Source organism: Rhipicephalus sanguineus, chromosome 11 (genome assembly GCF_013339695.2).
Source record: "Rhipicephalus sanguineus isolate Rsan-2018 chromosome 11, BIME_Rsan_1.4, whole genome shotgun sequence".
Lineage (NCBI taxonomy): Eukaryota > Metazoa > Arthropoda > Arachnida > Ixodida > Ixodidae > Rhipicephalus > Rhipicephalus sanguineus.
Genome location: NC_051186.1, coordinates 30787478 through 30809286, shown reverse-complemented (window position 1 = coordinate 30809286; position 21809 = coordinate 30787478). Strand labels below are relative to the sequence as shown.

The following is a 21809-nucleotide window of genomic DNA, read 5'->3' as shown; positions in this document are numbered from 1 at the left end:
GTATTTCGCGTGCCATAATAATGATTTTATGCGACTATTTCTGAAAGCACGTGGGAAGCAATCGTTGAGCGAGATTTTTACTTGAAAAAGATATGTATGTCACAAAATGGACGGCAACGAAGCACAAATGCGAACTGAAAAACACGTGGCAAACACGTGTTTGTCAGTTCGTTAAAGATGGTCAGCGGGCTAGTTGATTTGTAAACATTCAAACTACAAAACGTGTCTTCACTTCGCCCGGTCTTTTTTGCACCATACCTATTTTTCTCAAGTAATGAACCAACTAGCTCAGCAACACGCCTTGCTGAGCTTTTTACTATTTTCATAAAGAAAAATTATGTGACATCACTGAAGCAAATGCGCTTGTTACGCTTGACCCAAACACGCGCGTGAGTAAATATGTGTAAACACAGAGATCGGAAACTGTCCGTGTAGTATATGAGCGCCAGCGCCACACATTGAGCGGCTGAAAGGATATAGCGCTATAAATATGATGACAGGCTCGATTTATGCACAGAATGAGTATTCACATAAAACTTCTTCCGCTAAAAGCATTCGTGCGGGAATGTTTGGGTGAATTTTGATGCTGGATACATTAGTGAAGTCGGCCGACCCGTGGCAAAACCATTTACGAAACAGAAGTACTTCGAATTTGGCCCATGAAGTTAATGGTATGTGTTATAACGTTTCAACATTTTTTGATAGCGCTGAACAACTGGTCAACGAAGTGGCTATCTAATTTGAGTCAGTTATTCTTCTAAAGACCATCTCTTTATGGTTGAAAAGTGACTGTGCTAGTGGTAGTTGTTAGTCATTGTCATAGCAGAAACTAATAAGAGAATGCAAGCTATTCAGTCGGCGATACTTCGCGCTCCGAGTCGTACGTGCGGCATTAGCACGGTACAATATTTGAACTTTGTTATTTGTGCTAGTACAGCAATCCATGTAGCGGTATTCTGCAGCTTAAGCTACAAATATTCAAGTGCCTAATGCTCTATTGCATTACGATTATATCCTAGGCGGGCGAGCTGCCGGGCGCTTCTTCGGCGGGCTAAAGGTAGAGCGCAACGTCGAGGTTATTCTCGTCACTGACGGCCGGCAACACGGCGTGCAGCGTCGTTGAGAGGCTTCCGTGAACTAGTTTGAACGGAGTCATATGTGCGCCGTTTCTTACACTGCCGTGTTAACTTCAGGTTATGTGCCGAAGATATTATGGCGTCCCATGTCATGTGTTCGACGTACAGTACATTGCCAGCATGTCGGCGAGGGTTTCATTTAGCCGCTCGGTGAGGCCATTCGCCTGCGGGTGATGTCCGTCGGTGACTTGTGTGGCTCTATTTCAAGATGGTTTGCGTTAGCTCTGCCGTAAAAGCTGCACCTCTGTCGGTGACGAGGACTTTTGGAGCGCCGCGACGCAGGAGGACGTTCTCAACAGGGCATGTATAACTGCCTGAAGGGAGACAAGAAAGTTCCAACATCGTCGATAAGCCATCGGCTCCGCCGATGTCAGCTGAAGCACGGCAGAATGACGGCATGCTCGGCCCAATGTTGCCGGTGAAAACCATCGGCTCGGCCGATGTCGGCGGAAGTACGGCAAAACGGCGGCTAACTCGGCCCAGTGTTGCCGGTGAAAGCCATCGGCTAAGCCGATATCGGCGGAAGAACAGCAAACCGCCGGCAAACTCGGCCCATTGTTGCCGGTAAAAGAAATCGGCTCAGCCGATATCGGCGGAAAGACGGCGGAACGCCGGTAATCACGGCCCAATGTTGCCGGCGAAAGCCCAACACCGGATGGAAGGCGGCAAAAACGGCCCAATTTTGCCGGCGGAAGACAGCGGCTCCGCCGATATCGGCGCCAGGCTGGCAATGCTGGCCCGAGGTGGGGCCGCGCACAGCCGCCGTAAAACCAATATCGGCCCGACGTTGCGTGCTGCCTGGGAGGCAGCACGCCGCCATTGGACCGATCTCGGCCCAACGTCGGCAAATGACGGCAGCAATATTGGCCCCACGTCGGCAAATCACGCTCGCGCTACTTTCACCCGCATCGGCCCGACGTCGGCTAGCCGCCTTTGGGCCGATGCGGGCTTGCCGGCTTCGGGCCGACGTGGGCTAGCCAGCGTCGGTCCGAGGCGGGCCTGCCGTTATTCAGCCGATGATGGCAAGCCGTCATTGGGCCTATGTATGCTAGCCGATGCTGGCGCGGTGTCGGCCCCGCAGACGTCGGGTAGCCGCCGGCGTGACCGTTTACACCCGTTATTATGTTTTAGCAGTGGTGGCTTACCGTGCGTTAAGTACGGTAGTACTATGGTAGTACTGTACCGTCGTGGTCGGCACGTAGCTAGGTTATATGGAGACACCGGCGGTAGTTGCTCGATGCGTAAAGTAACTTGATCAGGCAGGCTGATACATGTGTTATAATGTGACATGGCTGCGTGCCGACCACGGCAGTTCGGTATTACTGCGGTTACTGTACTGTAAGTGAGCAGCGCTAAAATAGACTATTCGCGGCCCAACGACATTCATCGACTGCCATTGGTGCCATATTCGAAAAATGCTTCCTAATTAGAACGACTGCTCCACTGATGTCTTAGTGTGCGATTAAGACCCACAATTCTGTCGAACCATGCAAGGCCGAGAACGAAAGTCAATATTGTCTCAAACAAAACTAAATTGATGAAAGGTCTGCTGCACCAACTACGCATGCGTCTGAGAAATTAAGGAGCAACACATTTGCAAGGTGATAAACACAAATTTATTCACAGATATGAACACACGCCAGCAGTTCCGGAATAATTATGCCATAAAGGAATATCTAAACATCTATAGATACCGTAGCCAACATCTAAAACAACCCCACAGCCACCGTATTCCTCAAAAAAAGCAGGACAATCCTAATCGAGAATGGGATCAGGCGCAAAATCATAGGCGTGAGCAAGGTTCCCCTTCAGAGGGGGTGGGGGGGGGGCGAAGGTTCATCGCGGCGCGCCCCCCTCCCTATTAAGTCAATGTGTTTGGCAGACCTTGCGCCCACCTCTTCTTAAGTGACTACGGGGGCCGGCCGCCCCCCTGCCCCACTGTGCGCACGCCTATGCGACAATCACTTCAACGTTATGCGCGGCACATTCACTATAAATATTGAAAGAACTAGAACGGGCAAAAATAGGAATAAGGATTAACGAAGAATATCTTAGCTACTTGCGTTTTGCGGACGATATCGCGCTTTTCAGTAACGACGGTGCCGAATCACGAAAAAAATTCTGGAGGTGTAAATGAAGGCAGCATTTAAGTAGAATTAAAGACGGACCCAAAGAAAAGAAAGATAATGTTAGGCGGCTTGCCGAAAAAGAGAGATTAAGAGTGGCAACTAGACTAGAAGATTGTGTATACGCGTGAGCTAATTACGAGCAGAGGAGCACCCTCCCCCCACGTTTATTAAGTTCACCAAGGAACGGTAGGCATTCGCAACACATGACTGGCAATTGAATTAGCGTTATCCTTTAAGCGGGAATTGCAATTTTTTCAGTGATATCTTAAGGGCCAAAAAGATGGATAAACTGCTGCACGCGACGCGAGAAACATTGCGAGCGGTACCACAAGATCCCATGAACTCTACATCTAAACAAGATAGACACGCACGCATTCCTAATCTAAAGGTAAGATTGTAACAGAAAGGAATCGTGCATAAAAACCACTCACGTGTGCCCGTTGGATCGCTAAAAACACGAGCGAATAAAAAATGCAAGCGCACCATATACACAAAACACGATGGTCAATAGAGAATACGCGATAAGAAGAGAACAAAAATCTGATGACACGTAACAGCAGTGAACACGCGGCCTTATATGAGGTGAGCGAGTTCAAAATGGAAGCAGGGGGCCACTGGTTTCTCGCTGCGGTGATCTCTGCCGAAAACAATGCCGGAATCCTGCCGCGTATCCGTCTCGTGCACGATTTTGACTTTCCACCACACATGTCCACACTACGCACTTCTTGAAGAATTCTGCTGGTCGGAGTGAAAAAAACCTGCTGCCGCAGCTACGATTGTCCCTCCGTCTGGACGGCTACCCTACCCTGCCTGGTCAAGCGAGTTTCGCGACAATGACGGTGAACGAGGGGAAGGAAGGGAGGTGGGGGGCTTAGAGGTTGAAGAAGACGAAAAAAAAATGCGAATTCTCCCTTCTTGAAAGCATTGCTCAGCCTACCACAATGGTGTGCGATTCCCCCAGCATGTCTATGGGCATGCCGTTTGAGAAAGGCGTTCGTGGAATTTTCAATGCATCACTTGTTGCCACATGTCGCTGCATGAAAACTTTGCGTACACCACGTTGGAGCCGCATTTTTCATCGTATTTCACGTGCCATAATAATAATTTTATGCGACTGTTTCTGAAAGCACGTGGGAAGCAATCGTTGAGCGAGATTTTTACTTGAAAAAGATATGTATGTCACAAAATGGACGGCAACGAAGTGCAAATGCGAACTGACAACGACGTGGCAAACACGTGTTTGTCAGTTCGTTAAAGATGGTCAGCGGGCTAGTTGATTTGTAAAGATTCAAACGACAAAACGCGTCTTCACTTCGCCCGGCCTTTTTTGCACCATACCTATTTTTCTCAAGTAATGAACCAACTAGCTCAGCAACACGCCTTGCTGAGCTTTTACTATTTTCATAAAGTAAAATTATGTGACATCACTGAAGCAAATGCGCTTGTTACGCTTGACCCAAACACGCGCGTGAGTAAATATGTGTAAACACAGAGATCGGAAACTGTCCATGTAGTATATGAGCGCTCGCGCCACACATTCAGCGGCTGAAAGGATATAGCGCTATAAATATGATGACAGGCTCGATTTATGCACAGAATTAGTATTCACATAAAACTTCTTCCGCTAAAAGCATTCGTGCGGGAATGTTTGGGTGAATTTTGATGCTGGATACATTAGCGAAGTCGGCCGACCAGTGGCAAAAACATTTACGAAACAGAAGTACTTCGAATTTGCCCCATGAAGTTAATGGTATGTGTTATAACGTTTCAACATTTTTGATAGCGTTGAACAACTGGTCAACGAAGTGGCCATCTAATTTGAGTCAGTTATTCTTCTAAAGACCACCTTTTTTTGGTAGAAAAGTGACTGTGCTAGTGATAGTTGTTAGTCATTGTCATAGCAGAAACTAATAAGAGAATGCAAGCTATTCAGTCGGCGATACTTCGCGCCCCGAGTCGTACGTGCGGCATTAGCACGGTACAATATTTGAACTTTGTTATTTGTGCTAGTACAGCAATGTATGCAGCGGTATTCTACAGCTTAAGCTACAAATATTCAAGCGCCTAATGCTCTATTGAATTACGATTGTATGCTAGGCGGGCGAGCTGCCGGGCTTCTTCGGCGGGCTAAAGGTAGAGCGGAACGTCCAGGTTATTCTCGTCACTGACGGCCGGCAGCACGGCGTCCAGCGTCGTTGAGGGGCTTCTGTGAACTAGTTTGAACGGCGTCATATGTGCGCCGTTTCTTACACTGCCGCGTTAACTTCAGGTTATGTGCGGAAGATATTATGGCGTCCCATGTCATGTGTTCGACGTACAGTACATTGCCAGCATGTCGGCGAGGGTTTCATTTACCCTATCGGTGAGGCCATTCGCTGCGGGTGATGTCCGTCAGTGACTTGTGTGGCTCTATTGCAAGATGTTTTGCGTTAGCTCTGCCGTAAAAGCCGTACTTCTGTCGGTGACGAGGACTTTTGGAGCGCCGCGACGCAGGAGGACGTTCTCAACAGGGCATGTATAACTGTCTGAAGGGAGACAAGAAAGTTCCAACATCATCGATAAGCCATTGGCTCCGCCGATGTCAGCTGAAGCACGGCAGAATGACGGCATGCTCGGCCCAATGTTGCCGGGGAAAACCATCGGCTCGGCCGATGTCGGCGAAAGTACGGCAAAATGGCGGCTAACTCGGCCCAATGTTGTCGGTGAAGGCCATCGGCTAAGCCGATATCGGCGGTAGAACAGCAAAACGCCGGCAAACTCGGCCCAATGTTGCCGATGAAAGAAGTCGGCTAAGCCGATATCGGCGGGAAGCCGGCAGAAGGCCGGATAACTCGGCCCAATGTTGCCGGTGAAAGACCAACATCGGCTGAAAGGCGGCAAAGTCGGCCCTATTTTGCCGGCAAAAGTCAACGGCTCCGCCGATATCGGCGCCAGGCTGGCAACGCTGGCCCGAGGTGGGGCCGCGCACAGCCGCCGTAAAACCAATATCGGCCCGACGTTGTGTGCTGCCTGGGATGTTGTGTGATCTGTAGAAGCAACAGTTATGCACTGCCCCCCCCCCTTTTTTTTAACGCGATAGCGTTAAAGAGATCGTTTCGCAGAAATTCCGGTGTCGGCGTCGTTGACCGCGCCGAAAAATCGAGAATGATGAAAATAAAATAAACAATAAAAATCTTCGGGTTCGAGTGAGAATCGAACCCAGGCAGTCTGTGTGGCAAGCAGGTGTTCTACCACAGAACCACACTACTACTTGAAACTGCATCGAAAAAAAAAAAAAAACCACTATACGACTGTCATGTAGTGGAAGGAGTCTCCTTAACGCATGCAATATTGCGTGGAAGCGTAGAATCGCGCCAGCCGTCAAAACACGTCAATTGAGCAACGAGTAGGTGTTTTAAAGGCCCGCCCATTAAAACGCGCCCTGACATATTTAATCATCAGCAGCAGCAATATCATCAACAAAGTGAGCAGCTGCGTAGGTTCGCGTGTCGTCTTACGGACGCGTAGTGGGCCCATCGCTGATTAGCAAAAGGAATAATTATGGCGAAGTGAGCACTTAACTGTACTTGCAGTAGGCATTCTAGGATACTTGGAAAGGGCCACTGTTACGCGCACAGTGGTTCATTTCCTTAAGGTTAGGTTGAGGCATGCACCGAGAACCGAAGCAGGCTAGCGAGTGAGAAGGCGATGCACACGGGGCCCGATTAAGCTATCGCGTTCTACTTCTGAAGGCGAAGCTCAAGCGTCGTCCAAGTTTTTAACAGCGAAGCTGTTTAGCAAATCGTTAATTGTGAGTCGCAGAAAACTATAATCATCTTAACGGGTATGTGCCACTGTGCGGCTACCCGAGAACGAGTACAGAGAGAGAAAGAAACAATCAGAGAGACAGAAAGAAAGATATAAAGAAAAAGAAGGAGAAAAATTCTTGCCGGAAAAAAAAATCCTTCGCGAGGAGGGATTCGAACCCACGTATCCTTGATCCGAAGGCCAGCGTCTTATACACTCGGCTTTCCAGGCACGCCAGCAAAGCACAGCATAGCCTTGTAGCAAGGGATGGGAAAGCGAAGTGAGGGCGAGGAGAGATGTGATGGTGAACAGGAGGGAAAGGAAGAGGGGAGAGAGTAAATGGTAGCACAGAAAGAGTGAGAAAGAGATAGAGAGAATTAAAAATCTAGGGACTTTAGAGAGAGAGAGAGAGAGAGAGAGAGAGAGAGAGAGAGAGAGAGAGAGAACATAAACGAAAGAGAGAGAAGATAGAAAGAGGAAGCAAGCATCGCGTCTAGAGACCAGATACCGCACCACCTGGCCAAGCCGCGCATGCGCAGTAGCTAAGCTACGCTGGACCAAGCTTTGCACGACTTAGTGCAAACTGCCAGCAATCCTTTTTTACGCTTCTGCTGTGCTGTTTATAGCTGCTTACTGTAGTTGCAGAAAAAGGAGCGACTTTACAAGCTTTAATCAAAGCTAGATCCGCTTTCGTGACGGTCACAAAGACTGCCATCAGTAAGTTCCCATGACCCAGCAAGGTTTTTCAGAAGTTCCACGGCAATTCCCCGACTTTTCGAAGCACCCGTCCAAATCCCCTGACAATACCAAGGTTTCCAGGTTCGTAAACACCCTGTTCGTACAGCGCCATTTTACCTAGAAAAAAGAACTTATCTGCCACCTAACCCCAGCCTATAGGGAAGAGACAGTAACACTGAGAATTGCAAACCAATAGTTACGTTCCCCGCATCTTAATGCACTGAATTTAACCGAACGAACACCCATACATGTAGCGTGATGCGTACGAACACCTGGCACCGTAGGCCACCAAGCAGCATCCGGAGAGCAGTGGGAGGCCAAGCTATCAGACCCGGACCCCAAGAATCAGCGCAACCTGACAGAACGGACTCGAGATAGCCCGCGGCTACCGGTAACAAGGAGGCCGTCCACCGAGGCCGCACACTGCGCTTGCTCGGAAGTTTATTCTCTTTTTCCTCGCCGTCGTGGAAAGCACGTGGCCGGTTATAGTTTCGAAATATTATTTTATTCAAGCCGGTTCAGTGCTGGTTTAGCTAACAATGTGCTTGGCCAGGGTGAATTTCGCAAATGTCCTGAAACAATTACACGCAGCCGCTGCGCATCTTTCAAAACGTACGCGTTGCAGACTAGAACAACGCAGCCGCAGAGGTCGGGTCACGCGGATTAACCTGCATGATGCAAATGGCGGACTAGAGACGGTGCCGTCACATTGTGTCGCAGTGGCAGCACACTGCGCGAAACTGCCGCGCGCACTCCACCACACCGGTTCTCACAACGCCATGACCAAGCGTTGCGCCCTGTCGCACGGCAACTTCTTCGAATGCGCACAACTATAAACTGGTTTACACCGACGCTGTTTTTAAAGACGATAGTCTTTCTTGGGGAACTTAAACGCAGAAATTTTGGTCTGTCTGTCTGTCACACGTTTCAATTTCAGCCACCCGGCCAAAGTTTAAACACTTGCTGAACGCCCAGCAATCTTGAACTGGTAGCTGCGTTCGTAATTGTGAACATTGTCGATCAAAAAGCAAATATTACGCATATCTGAGGCACAACATCAATACGTAAGTATTAGGTGGTGTGTTCCTTTACTAGAAAATGCGTATATACGTAATTCTAAGGACTCTAGCGTTTCTTAGGCTGCGCTGAAACGGCGCAGAAACGGCCGGCAGAAGACTATCGTCTTTCGACGCCATTTGCAGGGTAGCACGCAGATACGCGACCAATTTTCTTCTTAAAAACTATTATTAATTTTCTTTTTCAGGTCGGTTACTGGAAAGGTAATGAGATTTCTTAATTTTTATTACTATGCTTTTTTTTTCAATTATGCGGGAAAACGCCGCGCGGGCACGCGCGCGTTACGGTATATATGCTTAAAAATGCATTTTCCCGTAATAGGGCTGACAGCAATAAAGGCCCTTGAAAGCATATTAGCGTTCAGTCATGTATCAGTCAAACTGTCCCGACTTACTATCGTAATTAAAAAAAACAATAGCATTAATAAAGCAGGCACACCTCACGCCTTTATTGTAAATATAAACGAAGCGCAGATTATGAAGGCACGCACTTCTTGCCCATATTTGATGTAGTAAGCCGTATCCGAACAATTTTCAGGAAGAAATAAATAAACTGAGCAAGTTGGTACCGAAATGTTCATCTGTGCAAGCACGAAAACAATCAAGCGTCGGCCGCGCAGTTGCTCCATCTGTATGCACGGCCGCCTTTCAACTACACAGGAAAGGGAACAAAGAATAACAACGTCCGGACCAGAAGAAATACTCCGAGCCACAGGCGTGATGCACTACACGAACCACTTTTCCGGTGTAAATCGATCCGGAAGAGCAGCACAGCGATGCGAACAGAAACGGTCCATGACAGAACGTTCCGCGCGTATACAGTGCGAGAAAATATGTTAACCACGGGGTGGAAACAGTTTAACAAGGCGTATATGCTGCCCGTGCTCAGCCCCTGTCACTAACCGACGCAGGTTACGTCAGCAGAAGCGTGAACCGTTAGGATAGTTGGTGTGACGTTTCTGTGATCAAGAGCGAAAAACTTGTCGACGAAAAACTACACCAACGAAAGGGACACATCAAACTTGCGCTCAGCAGGGGAAACATCGCAGAAAAGACGAGGACGAAGGAAACACGGTACACTGGACGAGCGCTTTCCCGTGGGCGAGCGCCGGACAGCGCTCGTCCAGTGCACCGACCGTGTCCCCTTCGTCCTCGTCTCTTTTGCGTCGTGTTTTCCCCGCTAAGCGTGTACGGACTCGCCCAAATCAAAGTCTTACATCAAACTCAGTTGCAAGTAGAGAGCCTTTCCTATCAGTCCTATGTCCCTTTCATCGAGGTGGTTTTTCATCAAGTTTTTCGCTCTTGATACTAGGAATGTCAGCACTTACAGTACTCGCGTGCGGTTCGGATTCCTAAAAGGGCACTAGAGGGAAATTAAGGAAAAGGGCTTATATGACTCATCAGACAAAAAATCCGAAGTGATCACGTAACGGTACAAAAAAAAAAAGAATACTACGTGGCCTCTCAACCCGAGCTGCGCGTTCACTTCGTCTTTGCGGCGTTCGCGTGACTAAGCAATTAAAAAAGTGGCGTTCGCGTGACTGGCGCGCGATGGAAGGGCCTAGTGCACTGTGTGGTAGCAACACCTCCTATGTTGGAGGTGTTGGTGGTAGGCCGGAAAGGTATGCAACGCCAGAGGAGGCCCGGCAAGCACGAAATGAGGCGCGAAGAGACAAACGCTTCGTCGGATCTGACATGACGTTTCAGTCTTTGCTATCGCCCTTGAGTCCTCCCCGCGATAGTGTAATGGAACTCTCAGCATTTTTCAGCTGTATTAGTAAGGGCAACCTCTACCGTAAATAAAAGGGAGGCGCAAAAACGAAAGACGCATTGAAAACTCCCGCACCACCTCGCAGCTACGACGACATGACAAAGTTTAATATTTAGATGGTCGGTGGGTCATCCCTAAGTATGCCTAGCTTACAGAGCAAGCCTAAACGTGACCAGCGTTGTTCCCGTGTCCTTGTCGTGCCTTCATTCGTTCACATAGCCTTGCGCTGTAAGCATAGTTAAGGCGCAATTACCGATAAGGATGACGTCATGAGTTTTGAAAACGTTCGCTCGGCATTGGTTAATCATTGGCAATAACAAAAAAACCTTTGAGAGACATTAAAAAAAGAAAATCCGCGAAGACAGAACTCGGCAAGTTTCGTTAACACTGACAGACAGACAACGGCCCAAAACGGATAGCTACGCCTGGCACATCAGCCGAAAGGTGGGTGCTGGCGTCAATGAACTTACGACACGAAGAACATCCCACGGAGACAGCGCGAAGCTGTGAGAAGCTGACAAGCTTGGCATTTGTGCAGGAATTACTCAAACGACAAGTCGGCGACATCACTGCGAACTTCGGAGGCGTTGCCTGTCACTCAAGCGAAGGACGACTACTGGCGCCTTGCAGAATGCGACACCTCGGCAGGACGCTTCCGAGCACGCCGACACAAAATTTTTGTGACAGCAAAAAACTGGGCGGATGAAAAAGGGCTGTATTAGTACCGTCTTTTTTCGAGTTCAGTTATAAGTTAGGTTTTTAAGTTATACAATTGGGAAGCAGGATTCTTGTAGGACATAACGAGCCGCAAGGCGAGAGACACGCATTTCTTAGTCAATTGCAGTGTTCCTCCCGAACGCCATTCTTTGCATTGTTCCAACGCAGTTCCTTACGGGTGGAAGTGAATTACGCTGTGAAGGGAGCCAGGGAATTTTACATGCAAAGTTTCAGAAAATTGTAGTGAGCCAAAAAGAGGACAAGTCCGTGACGTGACAGTGACATTGAGGTGATGTTATTTAGGCGCGAAATTCATAATTGCTGGAGCTTTACGTGCCAAGACCACGATATGATTACGAGGCACGCCGTGGTGGGATACTCCGGATTAATTTCGATCACCTCGGGTTCTTTAAAGGGACACTAAAGGCAAATAACAATTTATGTCAGAGTGAAAGCTCAATGTATGACAACGTCCAAAACGGCAATCAACAGCAGTGCCCTACTTACCGAGAAATTAAGCTATATGTATCACCTGTTGAGCGCCACAAGTGGGACATTTTCGAAGTGATCCCGATGACGTGGGAGAGTCTGCCTACAATAAACCACTAGTAATCAAACTAGCAGCAATAAAAAAAGAACCTTCCGTGCATCAAAAGACGTAATAAAATGCTGTTTGTTCGTTTCCGTTTGATTCATGGAAAAAAGAACCTCTGTGGCGTTGCCATGGGGAACGGCGCGCGTGGTTCAAAGGTTTTGTTTTCGCCGAACTGCGCTTGCCCGGCGCCCTGCTTCGCTCACGCGGTCACGTCTCAGGGGTAGTTTCAGGATCGCATACTGCCGCGTGTGTTTTGCGCGCTCATGAAAGTCGCTCTGACAGAAAGTCAGAGCTTCGATGGCCGTTGTTGCTGCTGTGGGTCCCGCTACTTTCGCTCTGCTGCTACTAGTGTCGGCGGCCGCGCAGTAAAGGCGGGCAACGTTGGGCACGGCAGCAGTGACGTATGAAAGTCGGATTTCAGGCGGGCGATTTGAAGTGCGCTAACGCGGTGCGGACCACTAAAACGTGATTTTCTTTCAAAATAAGCACTTCCTTGGCATGAAAGTAGCACTACGAGGTTTCTGGACCGCTATTTCAACAACCAACGTCGACTTAATATTTGCCTTTAGTGTCCCTTTAACGCGCACCTAAATCTAAGCACACGGGTGTTCTTTGCATTTCGCCCCCAATCGAAATGCGGCCGCCGTGGCGGGGAGTCGAACCCGCGCCATCGAGCTTTTCAGTGCGATGACCCTAAGGCGCGAAATTCAGAAATGAAACATTTACCTTGAAAAAGAGGTACCAGCGAGAACACTGAAAACACGTACACAAGAAGGCGTTACACACGGACGAACGCTGGACTTTCAACAGTTGAAAGTCCAGCGTTCGTCCGTGTGTAACGCCTTCTTCTTGTGTACGTGTTAGTTGAAAGTCCAGCGTTCGTCCGTGTGTAACGCCTTCTTCTTGTGTACGTGTTTTCAGTGTTCTCGCTGGTACCCCTTTTTCAAGTTCATAATGCACCAACTGGCCCAACAGCTAGCGCTAATGCACATTTACCTTCACATTCTTTTTCTAACCATGAGCCCATGATGGCGAAATCAACGATTTAATTTATCGGCCCAAATTAATTTAGTGTTTCACTAGAGCGTTCGTTTAATGGATGTCGCAGGGAAGATGGCCAACGAACCCGCCGCGATGGTCTAGTGGTTATGGTCCTCGACTGCTGACCCGAAGGTCGCAGGATCGAATCCTGGCCGTGGCGGCCGCATTTTCGATGTAGGCGAAAATGCTTGAGGCATGTGTGCTTAGATTTAGGTGGACGTTAAAGAATCTCAGGTGGCCGAAATTTCCGGAGTACTCCACTACGGCTTCCCTGATAATCATATCGTGGTTCTGGAACGTAAAACCGCAGCAAATATTACCTAACAACGAGCCTATGATTGCGCAATCAAAACTAATTTATCAATCTTAACTAAATTAGCGTTTCACTTAAGCGTCTGTTTAATAGATGTCGTAGGGAAGATGGCCAGCAACTCCGCTATCACGACGACCCAGTACGCTACGAAAACGGTGGTAACAGTGAACGACAAAAATTAAAAGTACGCAGGTGCATGCGCGCACAGCGAGCCTAACGGGGGAAGCACGACCTGCAAAGCAGCGTGCGGAGAAGCCTAACGGGGAGGCAACGCCGTAGCACATGCCGCGGCTACAAGGAAAAATAAAGAAACAAAAGTACTACGAGCATCACGTCGATGACCTAGGTGACCTCCAGCACGCCGTTCGCAATATTCGCGCGCGCTCTAGATGAGAAACTGCACGCCTCGTTCACGCCACGCGCGCAGTAAATTTTTTTTTTTTTTTTTTTTGACCGGACGCAACGACGCCGTGAAACGTAACACGTCGCGAACACTCACGTCTTATCCATCCTGGGTAGATGCGTACCTTTCCACTGGCACAAAAGACGCGAAACAAATTAATCTTCTGCCTACTTCGCTTTTCTGGTGCATGACAGACAAGTGTCAGAAAAAGCAAGCAGACAACCCCCTGTGAAAAAGTCGTGGCGGTGACACGAATCATCAACTAAAAACGCAGGTCGAATGTCAGGTATACTTTGGTTTTGTCTTTAGTTATGAGCAGTAGCACCTTATTACAAAAATGAAACACCCTGTGCTCAGGTTTTTTTTTTTTTTTTTTTTTTGCGTAACGAGTGTGGCGTGTGTCGGCACAGCACCAGTCATGTCACGTCTTTTTGTGTGTTTGTTGCAAGAATTAGCGCCGGCCAACTTTCATGTGTAAAAAATATGCATCACCAGCTAACTCCATAACAACGCGGGCAATCGAACCCACATCAAGGCGGGCACGTGATTATTCCATAATCTTACACGTTTCAAATAGACAAGTGCAAATCGCTGCGCGTGCCAAGTGCAAGATTGATTAGTAGCATATTTCAAACCCGCCTTCACGGGACGGCACGGGACTTTCAGCAGACCCCTCTCTAAAGCAAGTTTATAAAAGTTATCCGATCTCGGAACGACAAACCGGAGAGAGAGAAATGATGGGAAAGGGCAGCGGTCAACTGTTCCACGCGAGACAACGCATTCTCGGCACACGTGCGTCATTTATTTCCGAGAACTGGTCAAGAAAGACCCTCTAGATGGGTGCCCAGTTTTCCGTCGCAAAGGAGATGCGCGATGCAGCGATCAAAAGTAAACGCTCGACTGACCACCACTCGGCGAGAAAACACCGACGAATTCTTTTCGGTTTTTCTTCTCGGGATGCTAATCACCAACAAAACGCGACCTCGTTTACTTCACGCAGCGCGACCGTGAATGCTTCGATCTACACGATGTCGGCAAACTTTTTCCCGACTCCTACTAAATGAGCGTGTTTCGCATCAGCGACTGCGAAGCGCCCGAGGCACGGACGATAATGACCGAATACCGCTAGGCGGGTTCATGAGGAAAACAATCTCGGTCGTTCGGGGCGCGCCCATTCACAACACACAAGTTGCGCCAACAGTCGCCTCCAAGGTCACAGCTTTGGCCGAGACGCCAAAGAACATGCGACTTAAGCGCAGCCGGAGAATTAATTAGCATAACAAATAAAACCTTGAAGGTTACACGAGTATTACGGTCGCCCGTAACACCCGCTCTCAACGTCGCGTTCAAACACCGCATGAGACTTCTCCGAACTGTCACACAAACCAAAACTACGCGCGCAACAAGTCGGTGAACAGCTGTTTCAAACTCCTCCGGCGACAGTCAAAGAAAGCGCCCGCATCGCAAGCACGCTTTAGGGACGCGCAAAAATTCCGCGAACGAGTGGTTCTTGTAACGTAGCTAGCTTACGGTGTGTAACCCTTGCTCAGGGGCAACACTAGCAAACATGTAACGACATTCTTAGCGTGACAACCGATACGGAATGCGATGACACCAACAACGCATCCGTGATTGACACATGCAATCACCGACGAATAAATATGCAACGCAGGAAATGCGACAAGCGTTAGACAATAGGAGAACGGACTTCCAACTTACCTGCTTCAGCAGCACTCCTGTCAAAGCATCGCCATCTTGTCACTACGTATAGACATCCGGGCACCTCAACAGGTAACCGAACTTCCGGATTTGTGCAGGTACATTTTTTTTTAATATTTCCGATAATATTAATGACCCGAGAAAGTTGATTCTCGAAGTTGAATTTATGGCCTAGTTTATGAGGTAAAGATCTTCAGGAGTTGCTCGCGTGTGGAGTGCAGCGCCTTTAGATTGAAGTTTGTGTACTTGATTTTATACATTGCCTTGGAGATTTGCGCGCGCCTGTCGGCACACTAAACCTCGGAGGCCATGCTTTAGATATCAAATGAAGCCTTAACGGTTGTTCTGACAGCTGCTATTGCTAAGCGTTCAAGCGTACGGAGGTAAGAACTGGTTAATCTTGCATGTTTATAGTACACTTATAGCATTAAAAAAAAAACATTCAGTACACGGTGTAAACAAAACCGAAACTGCATAGTTTCGCCGCTTCATCGTTAGGACTCGGCCTGGCGTGTTATGTGCGCGCGGACGAGTCTCCGTTTCATTCGCAAGCTCTGAAAAGAAGCTGCGAAAGAAGCGATACTGTGATGACAGGACCCGAAATACACAAATACATCCAACACCGTGTCGATTTCACCGCGTTTGACGTCAAATGGATGCCACAGAGCGCCAAATTCCTCGCTTTCGGAGCGTGTCCGGACGGCCAAGGGACGGTGAATGTGTACGAACTGGACGGCAGTTCAGTGAAAGAAACGCTACAGGTGATCCTACTCCTGCCTGCGATTCTTTTTTCGCGGTTCTTCAACCTTACTCAATATTTCTGCCGCAGCTTCCACATCCACGAGGCGTGAAATGCGGTACCTTCGCGTCATCGAGTAAAGAGGAACGCAACGTTACGACGGGTGGTTTTGACGGCAGTTGGCGAATTTGGTGAGCTTGTCGCGAAGTTGTCCTTAACGGCGTTACTTTTCTATATCAGAAAAAACCAGCGCAAGATTACGACGCAGACAAGAAAGAAAGGACGCCACTACAGCGCTGAACTTGCAGCTACTTTGGAAAGCAGTTCACATATTTATATGTTCATAACCACATCATTGCGCATGTCACTACCGTAACGCTCTTCATCAACTTCTAAACCTCGACCAGATGCATTGTGGCTCTCTGTTAGATGGTAAAACCGGTGCCTAGCTTATGCATTGCTCGTCTCACATGCGAGTCCTTTAAATTTGCATTATATCTCGTGCGCGATTGCTTCGATCTGTGCTTACCGATTATATCACGAATCACCAACTGTTCAAGAATGCCTTGGCTAACATTGTATAATTCGAACTGTATGCGTTTGCTCATTTTTTTCGTTGTATGGGTCCCGTTTTCTACGTAACCACTTCCCGCTCTAATGCCTTTGGCCCTGAGGCTATTTTAAATAAATAAAACATATAGACTTCGTTAAAAAGTGGCTGACAAACCCACTTCGCATAGTGTAGTGCAAGGAAGCCCTCTCGATCTTCGAAAACGTTATGTTCCCGAAATCTTTCATTGACATCTACCAGTTTGGCAGACAACGTCCCCTTTCCCTCTCCACTCACCCTCTCATCTTCCCCTCTCCCATACCCCTCTCCACTTCTCCTGTCCCCTCCCCCTTTCCACTCTTCCTCTGAAACGCGGGCTAGACATGCCGAAATTCTCTCCTGCGCAACGCCGCGATGAGCTCGAGCGCATGCGCGTCCCCTCCTCTTCTCTCTCCTCTCCTACGCTGCCCCCCTCTCGCCCGCCTGTCGACCGCGTTCCCCGCTCGCCCTGTGAGAATTAACGGCCAGGCTAGACGGAAGATACGACGCGCGTAGCGTCCCTCTTCCCGTTCCAAGACGCGAGGTCGGTAGCATGCCCAACGAACGCCAACGGAACGCGATCGTGCAAGTGCTCCGGCTTCGCATCGCCTCATGGTCCTCCGCAGCTTCGCCCACTCATCATAATTCACTCCGTGGATATGCTGTGATTTTTTGTTTATGAATATCCCCATTGGTCTGTGTGCACTTGTTTACGTGCAGGGACATGGAATGCCCAAGTGAGCCCATCGTGTGCATTAGAGGCCACCGCAAAATTATAAACTCAATTGACGGTATTGGCGACTGCGATGGTTCTCCATCCATAGTAACGGGATGTAAAGATGGTAAGCAGTGATTGAACGTTTGCTAGATTGCACGCTCTTAAGTGATTACAACATATAAAATGCATGATCCTTGTCTGTTGATTGGAGGCTCTGTTAAGGTGTGGGACCCGAGAAAGCCGGAACAACCGGCTGTGGTTATGGAACCGGCACCCGAACAACAGAAGCTAGATTGTTGGGCAGTGTGCTTCGGTAAGTGAATGAGTGTGGTGATGAATCATCTGCACAAGTTTTCTAAATAACATTGCTTACTTTCCATGTGCCAAAATCGTTTGTCAGGCAATGGCTACAATGCCATGGAACGCTGTGTTTGTGCTGGGTACGAGAACGGAGACATCAAATTTTTCGACCTCAGAAATCTTGCCGTCACCTGGGAGACTTGCGTCAAGTCAGGTGTAATTATCATTTGCTGGCCCACTTTTGATTTCTGTTCACTAGTTTATCTAATTGAGATAACAGTGTGGGCAGAAATGCTTGTGAATCGCACCCGCTTTGTCTTCAACAGGTGTGTAGCTTGGAGTTTGATCAGAAGTCCATCTACATGAACAAATTAGTCGCAACCGGAACTGGGTCCAAAATACACGTCTTTGACCTTAGGACGAAGCACCCCAAGAAAGGATATGCACAGCTGTCACATTCTGTGAGTGCCCAATTTATTGTTTTCTTAGGCATCTAAACTATTGCAGCTTTGGTATTTGTGTCTTTTAGATAATGCAAAGGACGTTAGTACACACCAAAGCCCCAAACCCTGCCAGCAGTTTTGTGTATGCCAAGCTATGCGTTATGTTAAGACACAAAATACTCCCACTCCTCGCTTCTTGTTGGTTTTTCTATATCTTTTTATTTTTTGCCTGCTTCTTTTCTCCACTATTCTTTCCATCTTTCTTTCCACTTCCCTTTCTCCTATATGTAAGGTAGCAAACCAGATGCTTCAGTTCTGGCTAATCTCCCTGCCTTTAAGACGCAAAATCTGAAACTTGTTATCAGATGGTGTTGATTGTCATTGAAGTTAATGTGAGCTGAACAAATAAGTAAAGTGTGATCAAAGTGCAAGACAAACAGATCGCGGAGTGCATACCAGCATTCTATCAGCACCAAGCTCAAACTGTAGTGGCTCATGGCACACTCTAATCTCTACTTTAGCAGCTTGAATTAGGCTGGTTGGTACAAACTGATTTTAAATGAAGAAACAGCGCTGGAACAAGACGAAGACGAGATCACACAGACACGGCACTAACAACCATATTTTACTGTCTCTACAGTTTGAGCTCAGTGTTGAGAGATTTGTTCAAACGCCGCTTCTATGGGCTGGGTTCTGTGCAATTATTTCGTGCCAACTTTCGCTACAACAGGACGAAACAAACTCGACCATCTGGACTGCACGACATTTGCCCCAAGACAGGGACGTATTTGCCAGCTGTGCAGGTGCCGGAACTATCAACCTGTGGAAGTAGTGAGTGATCACTTTCTTATTTCCCATAATTAATGAAAAGAGCTGCTTAAAAAAACTTTGCACTAAAAAAATTGCGACTGCTAGTGTGGCATAAACTGGAGCCATCGACTGCTGAGAGTGCCTTTTCTTTAAATAGCCTGCACAAAAGTTTGCATTGGCTACGTGCAACCACCTTTGAGGTGGAATTACCACTGCCTTCTAAAGTTGCATCCTACCGTAGTTGCATGCACTTTCTAGCGTGGTTCCGCACTATGCGTAAATTGTAAAAAGAACTTCGAACATGTTTTAAACACCTTGAGCTCTTACATCATGATCAGTGACTAACAACTTTTCGATATGGTGAACTCGCGCTTCAGCACTGTTGCATCTTGCAGGTAACCCACTATAGGAGCATTCAAACAAGCTTCAAATGCTTTTAGTTATACGGCGTATCACTTGTGTGCAAGAACTAATCGCTACAATAAAGAGTTTGAGAATTGGGGACCCAAGATGCTGGGTCCCCAAGCTGCGTTGGGTAGGCTGCTCTTGCGTTCGAAAGATCAGCAGAGTTCATATCAGGTCAAACGCACGGGGCGCCACACGTAGCAAAATTAAAATTATGCGAGACACAGGCCATACTGCACCGTGGCCCACACTGCGTCTGCGTTGTCTCGTTGGCGACCCAAGATGCCTTGGGGACCCATGCTAGTTTTCAATTTTTGGGTCTTGGGTCAACGTGAGCACAACAGCTCAAAAGTGGCTTGGGTTCTGTGCATGCGCCCGAACGGTTTGCAAATTTCTTGGGTCCCCAAGCTCCTTGGAGCCCCAATTCTCAAACTCTCTAGTGATTATACTTTCCGTTGGGCATAGCTTTGCACCATAGATAACTTGCAGAAAGAAATGGAGGCATCACAAGAGGAATTGATAGTGTATGGCTTTGAATGCAGTTTTATGTTGCGGACACTGTTGTGCTCATTCACGCAACGAAATTAATATTTGGTGCTAGTGTGCTATGCTTGGCTAATTGGTATGCCACAACTGAATGACGAAGTGAAACAGTACTGCAGTTCATTTCTTACATTATAGCCTTTAATTCTGGGGCTTTAAGTGCCAAAACCTTGATATACTTATGTGGGCTGCAGATAAATTTTCACCACCTGGGCTTTTTTAATGTGCAAGTTCATGGGTGTTCTTGCATTTCAGGTTTTTTGGGAAAAAAATTTATATGCATAATTATTTGCACTTCACCTGTTCTTCCCACTGAAGGCACATAATGATCCACCACACTTTCGGCCAATCAATTTACACACATAGCTCAGATATGGATTGGCAAGGGTGGGTGCTACACATGACTAAAATAGCAAAGTCTGTGCTACTAAATTTATTAACTACACTTCAGCTCTTGGATTCATAGGCACTTGTGGTAGAAGTAATCTAGCATTGGAGTAAGCACTCCAGCACGTTGACTCAAACATCCTTGCCTTGACATAAGAAAATCTGGCAGCTTCAAACTTTGCATGGTTTTGGCAGAGCTTCTGTACAGTTTATTGAATGCATTGTTTAATGTGACTAAACGTATTAGTCAAAATGTAAAACTTGGAATCAACTAAGTTAATAACTTTGGTAATGAGCTTAGATTATGAATAAAACCAGCTTCAGATGCTTTAGATGATGACTGCACCTGGGACTGTATTCTGGATCATTTTCATGGATACTGTTTTTAATGGGCATTTGGCTAGGCTGAGGGCACAATGGCTGTTGTTTCATGAGGTGTGTCACCAGGCACTATGTTGTAAAATAGGCGAGATTATCTGCCAACGTGATCAGTCGAGAAAACGTTATCTGTATTTTCCTGCAACGTAAAAATGTTGTTTGTTTGGCATTGCAAGCAGCTCGGCTTCTCATTTTTGCTGCTACATTTCCCCGTACTGTGCTCTAGCCAATACCCAGATAAAAGAACCCACAAGGCTTCGGATGGCTGTGACGAAGGCGTGGCTGGCACGCTGACCCATCTCTGCGGGGCCTCTCTGGGCAACCAACCAGTGTCGGCGTTGGACTGGAATCCAGACATGCAAGGACTGTTTGCAACGTGTACCTTCGACCAGACCCTTCATGTTGGCTTTGTGACTGGCTTGGCAAGCTGACCAAGCTTTTGTGTTGTGACAGATATACAGGGTGATCGAAAGTGTTGGGAAATGTAAAATATTCTGGAAAATACAGGAACGGGCTGTTTCTACAGAATTTTCACTACAAAATAACCGTAACGCTAGAGTAGTAACATATGTCACTACAGTGCTGTTGCAGCCGAGTGGACGTGTCAGTGACAAATGTCACTATTCTGGTTTTAAAACGTTTTATAGAGAAATGTAATATTTTTCTGCGTTTTACTTTGCAAAAAGCAAGTATTTGTTTTTGCTGCCTGAATTACAAGGAAAGCTGCTGCAAAAAACACTTTCTTTTGAAGAAATCAGAATGAGCGCCACATTGTTATGTTTTGCATGAAAATAAAAGCAACATGTGTTGCCGATGCAGTTTTTGTGTGTATCTGCAGGCACAAAAAGCACAAAATAGTGAAACAAGATTCAAAATTTATAAATCGATCTTCAAAGTGTCATAGAAAGGTAATTTCAACAAATATTGGCCTCGAGGAGTTACGGAGTCGCCCTCTATCGGACGCGCCTCGATTGCGTGCTAGGCAGGATACCGCCGGCGCGCGCCCCATAGGTTTTGCTGTCGGCGCTCTACAAAAAAACCTCGCGGAAGCCCTCCAGGTCATTTCTGTAAGT

General features: G+C 47.5%; 2 protein-coding genes across 2 annotated transcripts in view; one reads left to right on the top strand and one right to left on the bottom strand.

Moving 5' to 3' along the window:
- Positions 1–15534, bottom strand: part of LOC119373517 (serine/threonine-protein kinase PAK mbt) — a 69448-nt gene extending 53914 nt beyond the window's left edge. Inside the window, exon 1 of the mRNA XM_037643568.2 lies at positions 15425–15534. The gene's annotated coding sequence lies outside the window, so the exon portion shown is untranslated. The remainder of the gene's footprint in view (positions 1–15424) is intronic.
- Positions 15535–15926: 392 nt separating this feature from the next.
- LOC119373520 (dynein axonemal assembly factor 10) lies at positions 15927–21554 on the top strand. The gene is made up of 8 exons (XM_037643574.2): positions 15927–16185; positions 16254–16354; positions 17473–17594; positions 17682–17783; positions 17871–17986; positions 18097–18231; positions 18944–19044; positions 20963–21554. The coding sequence occupies exons 1-8, from the start codon at positions 16012–16014 to the stop codon at positions 21165–21167; spliced, it is 1056 nt and encodes a 351-aa protein (XP_037499502.1). The 5' UTR covers positions 15927–16011; the 3' UTR covers positions 21168–21554.
- The last annotated feature ends 255 nt before the right edge of the window (positions 21555–21809 follow it).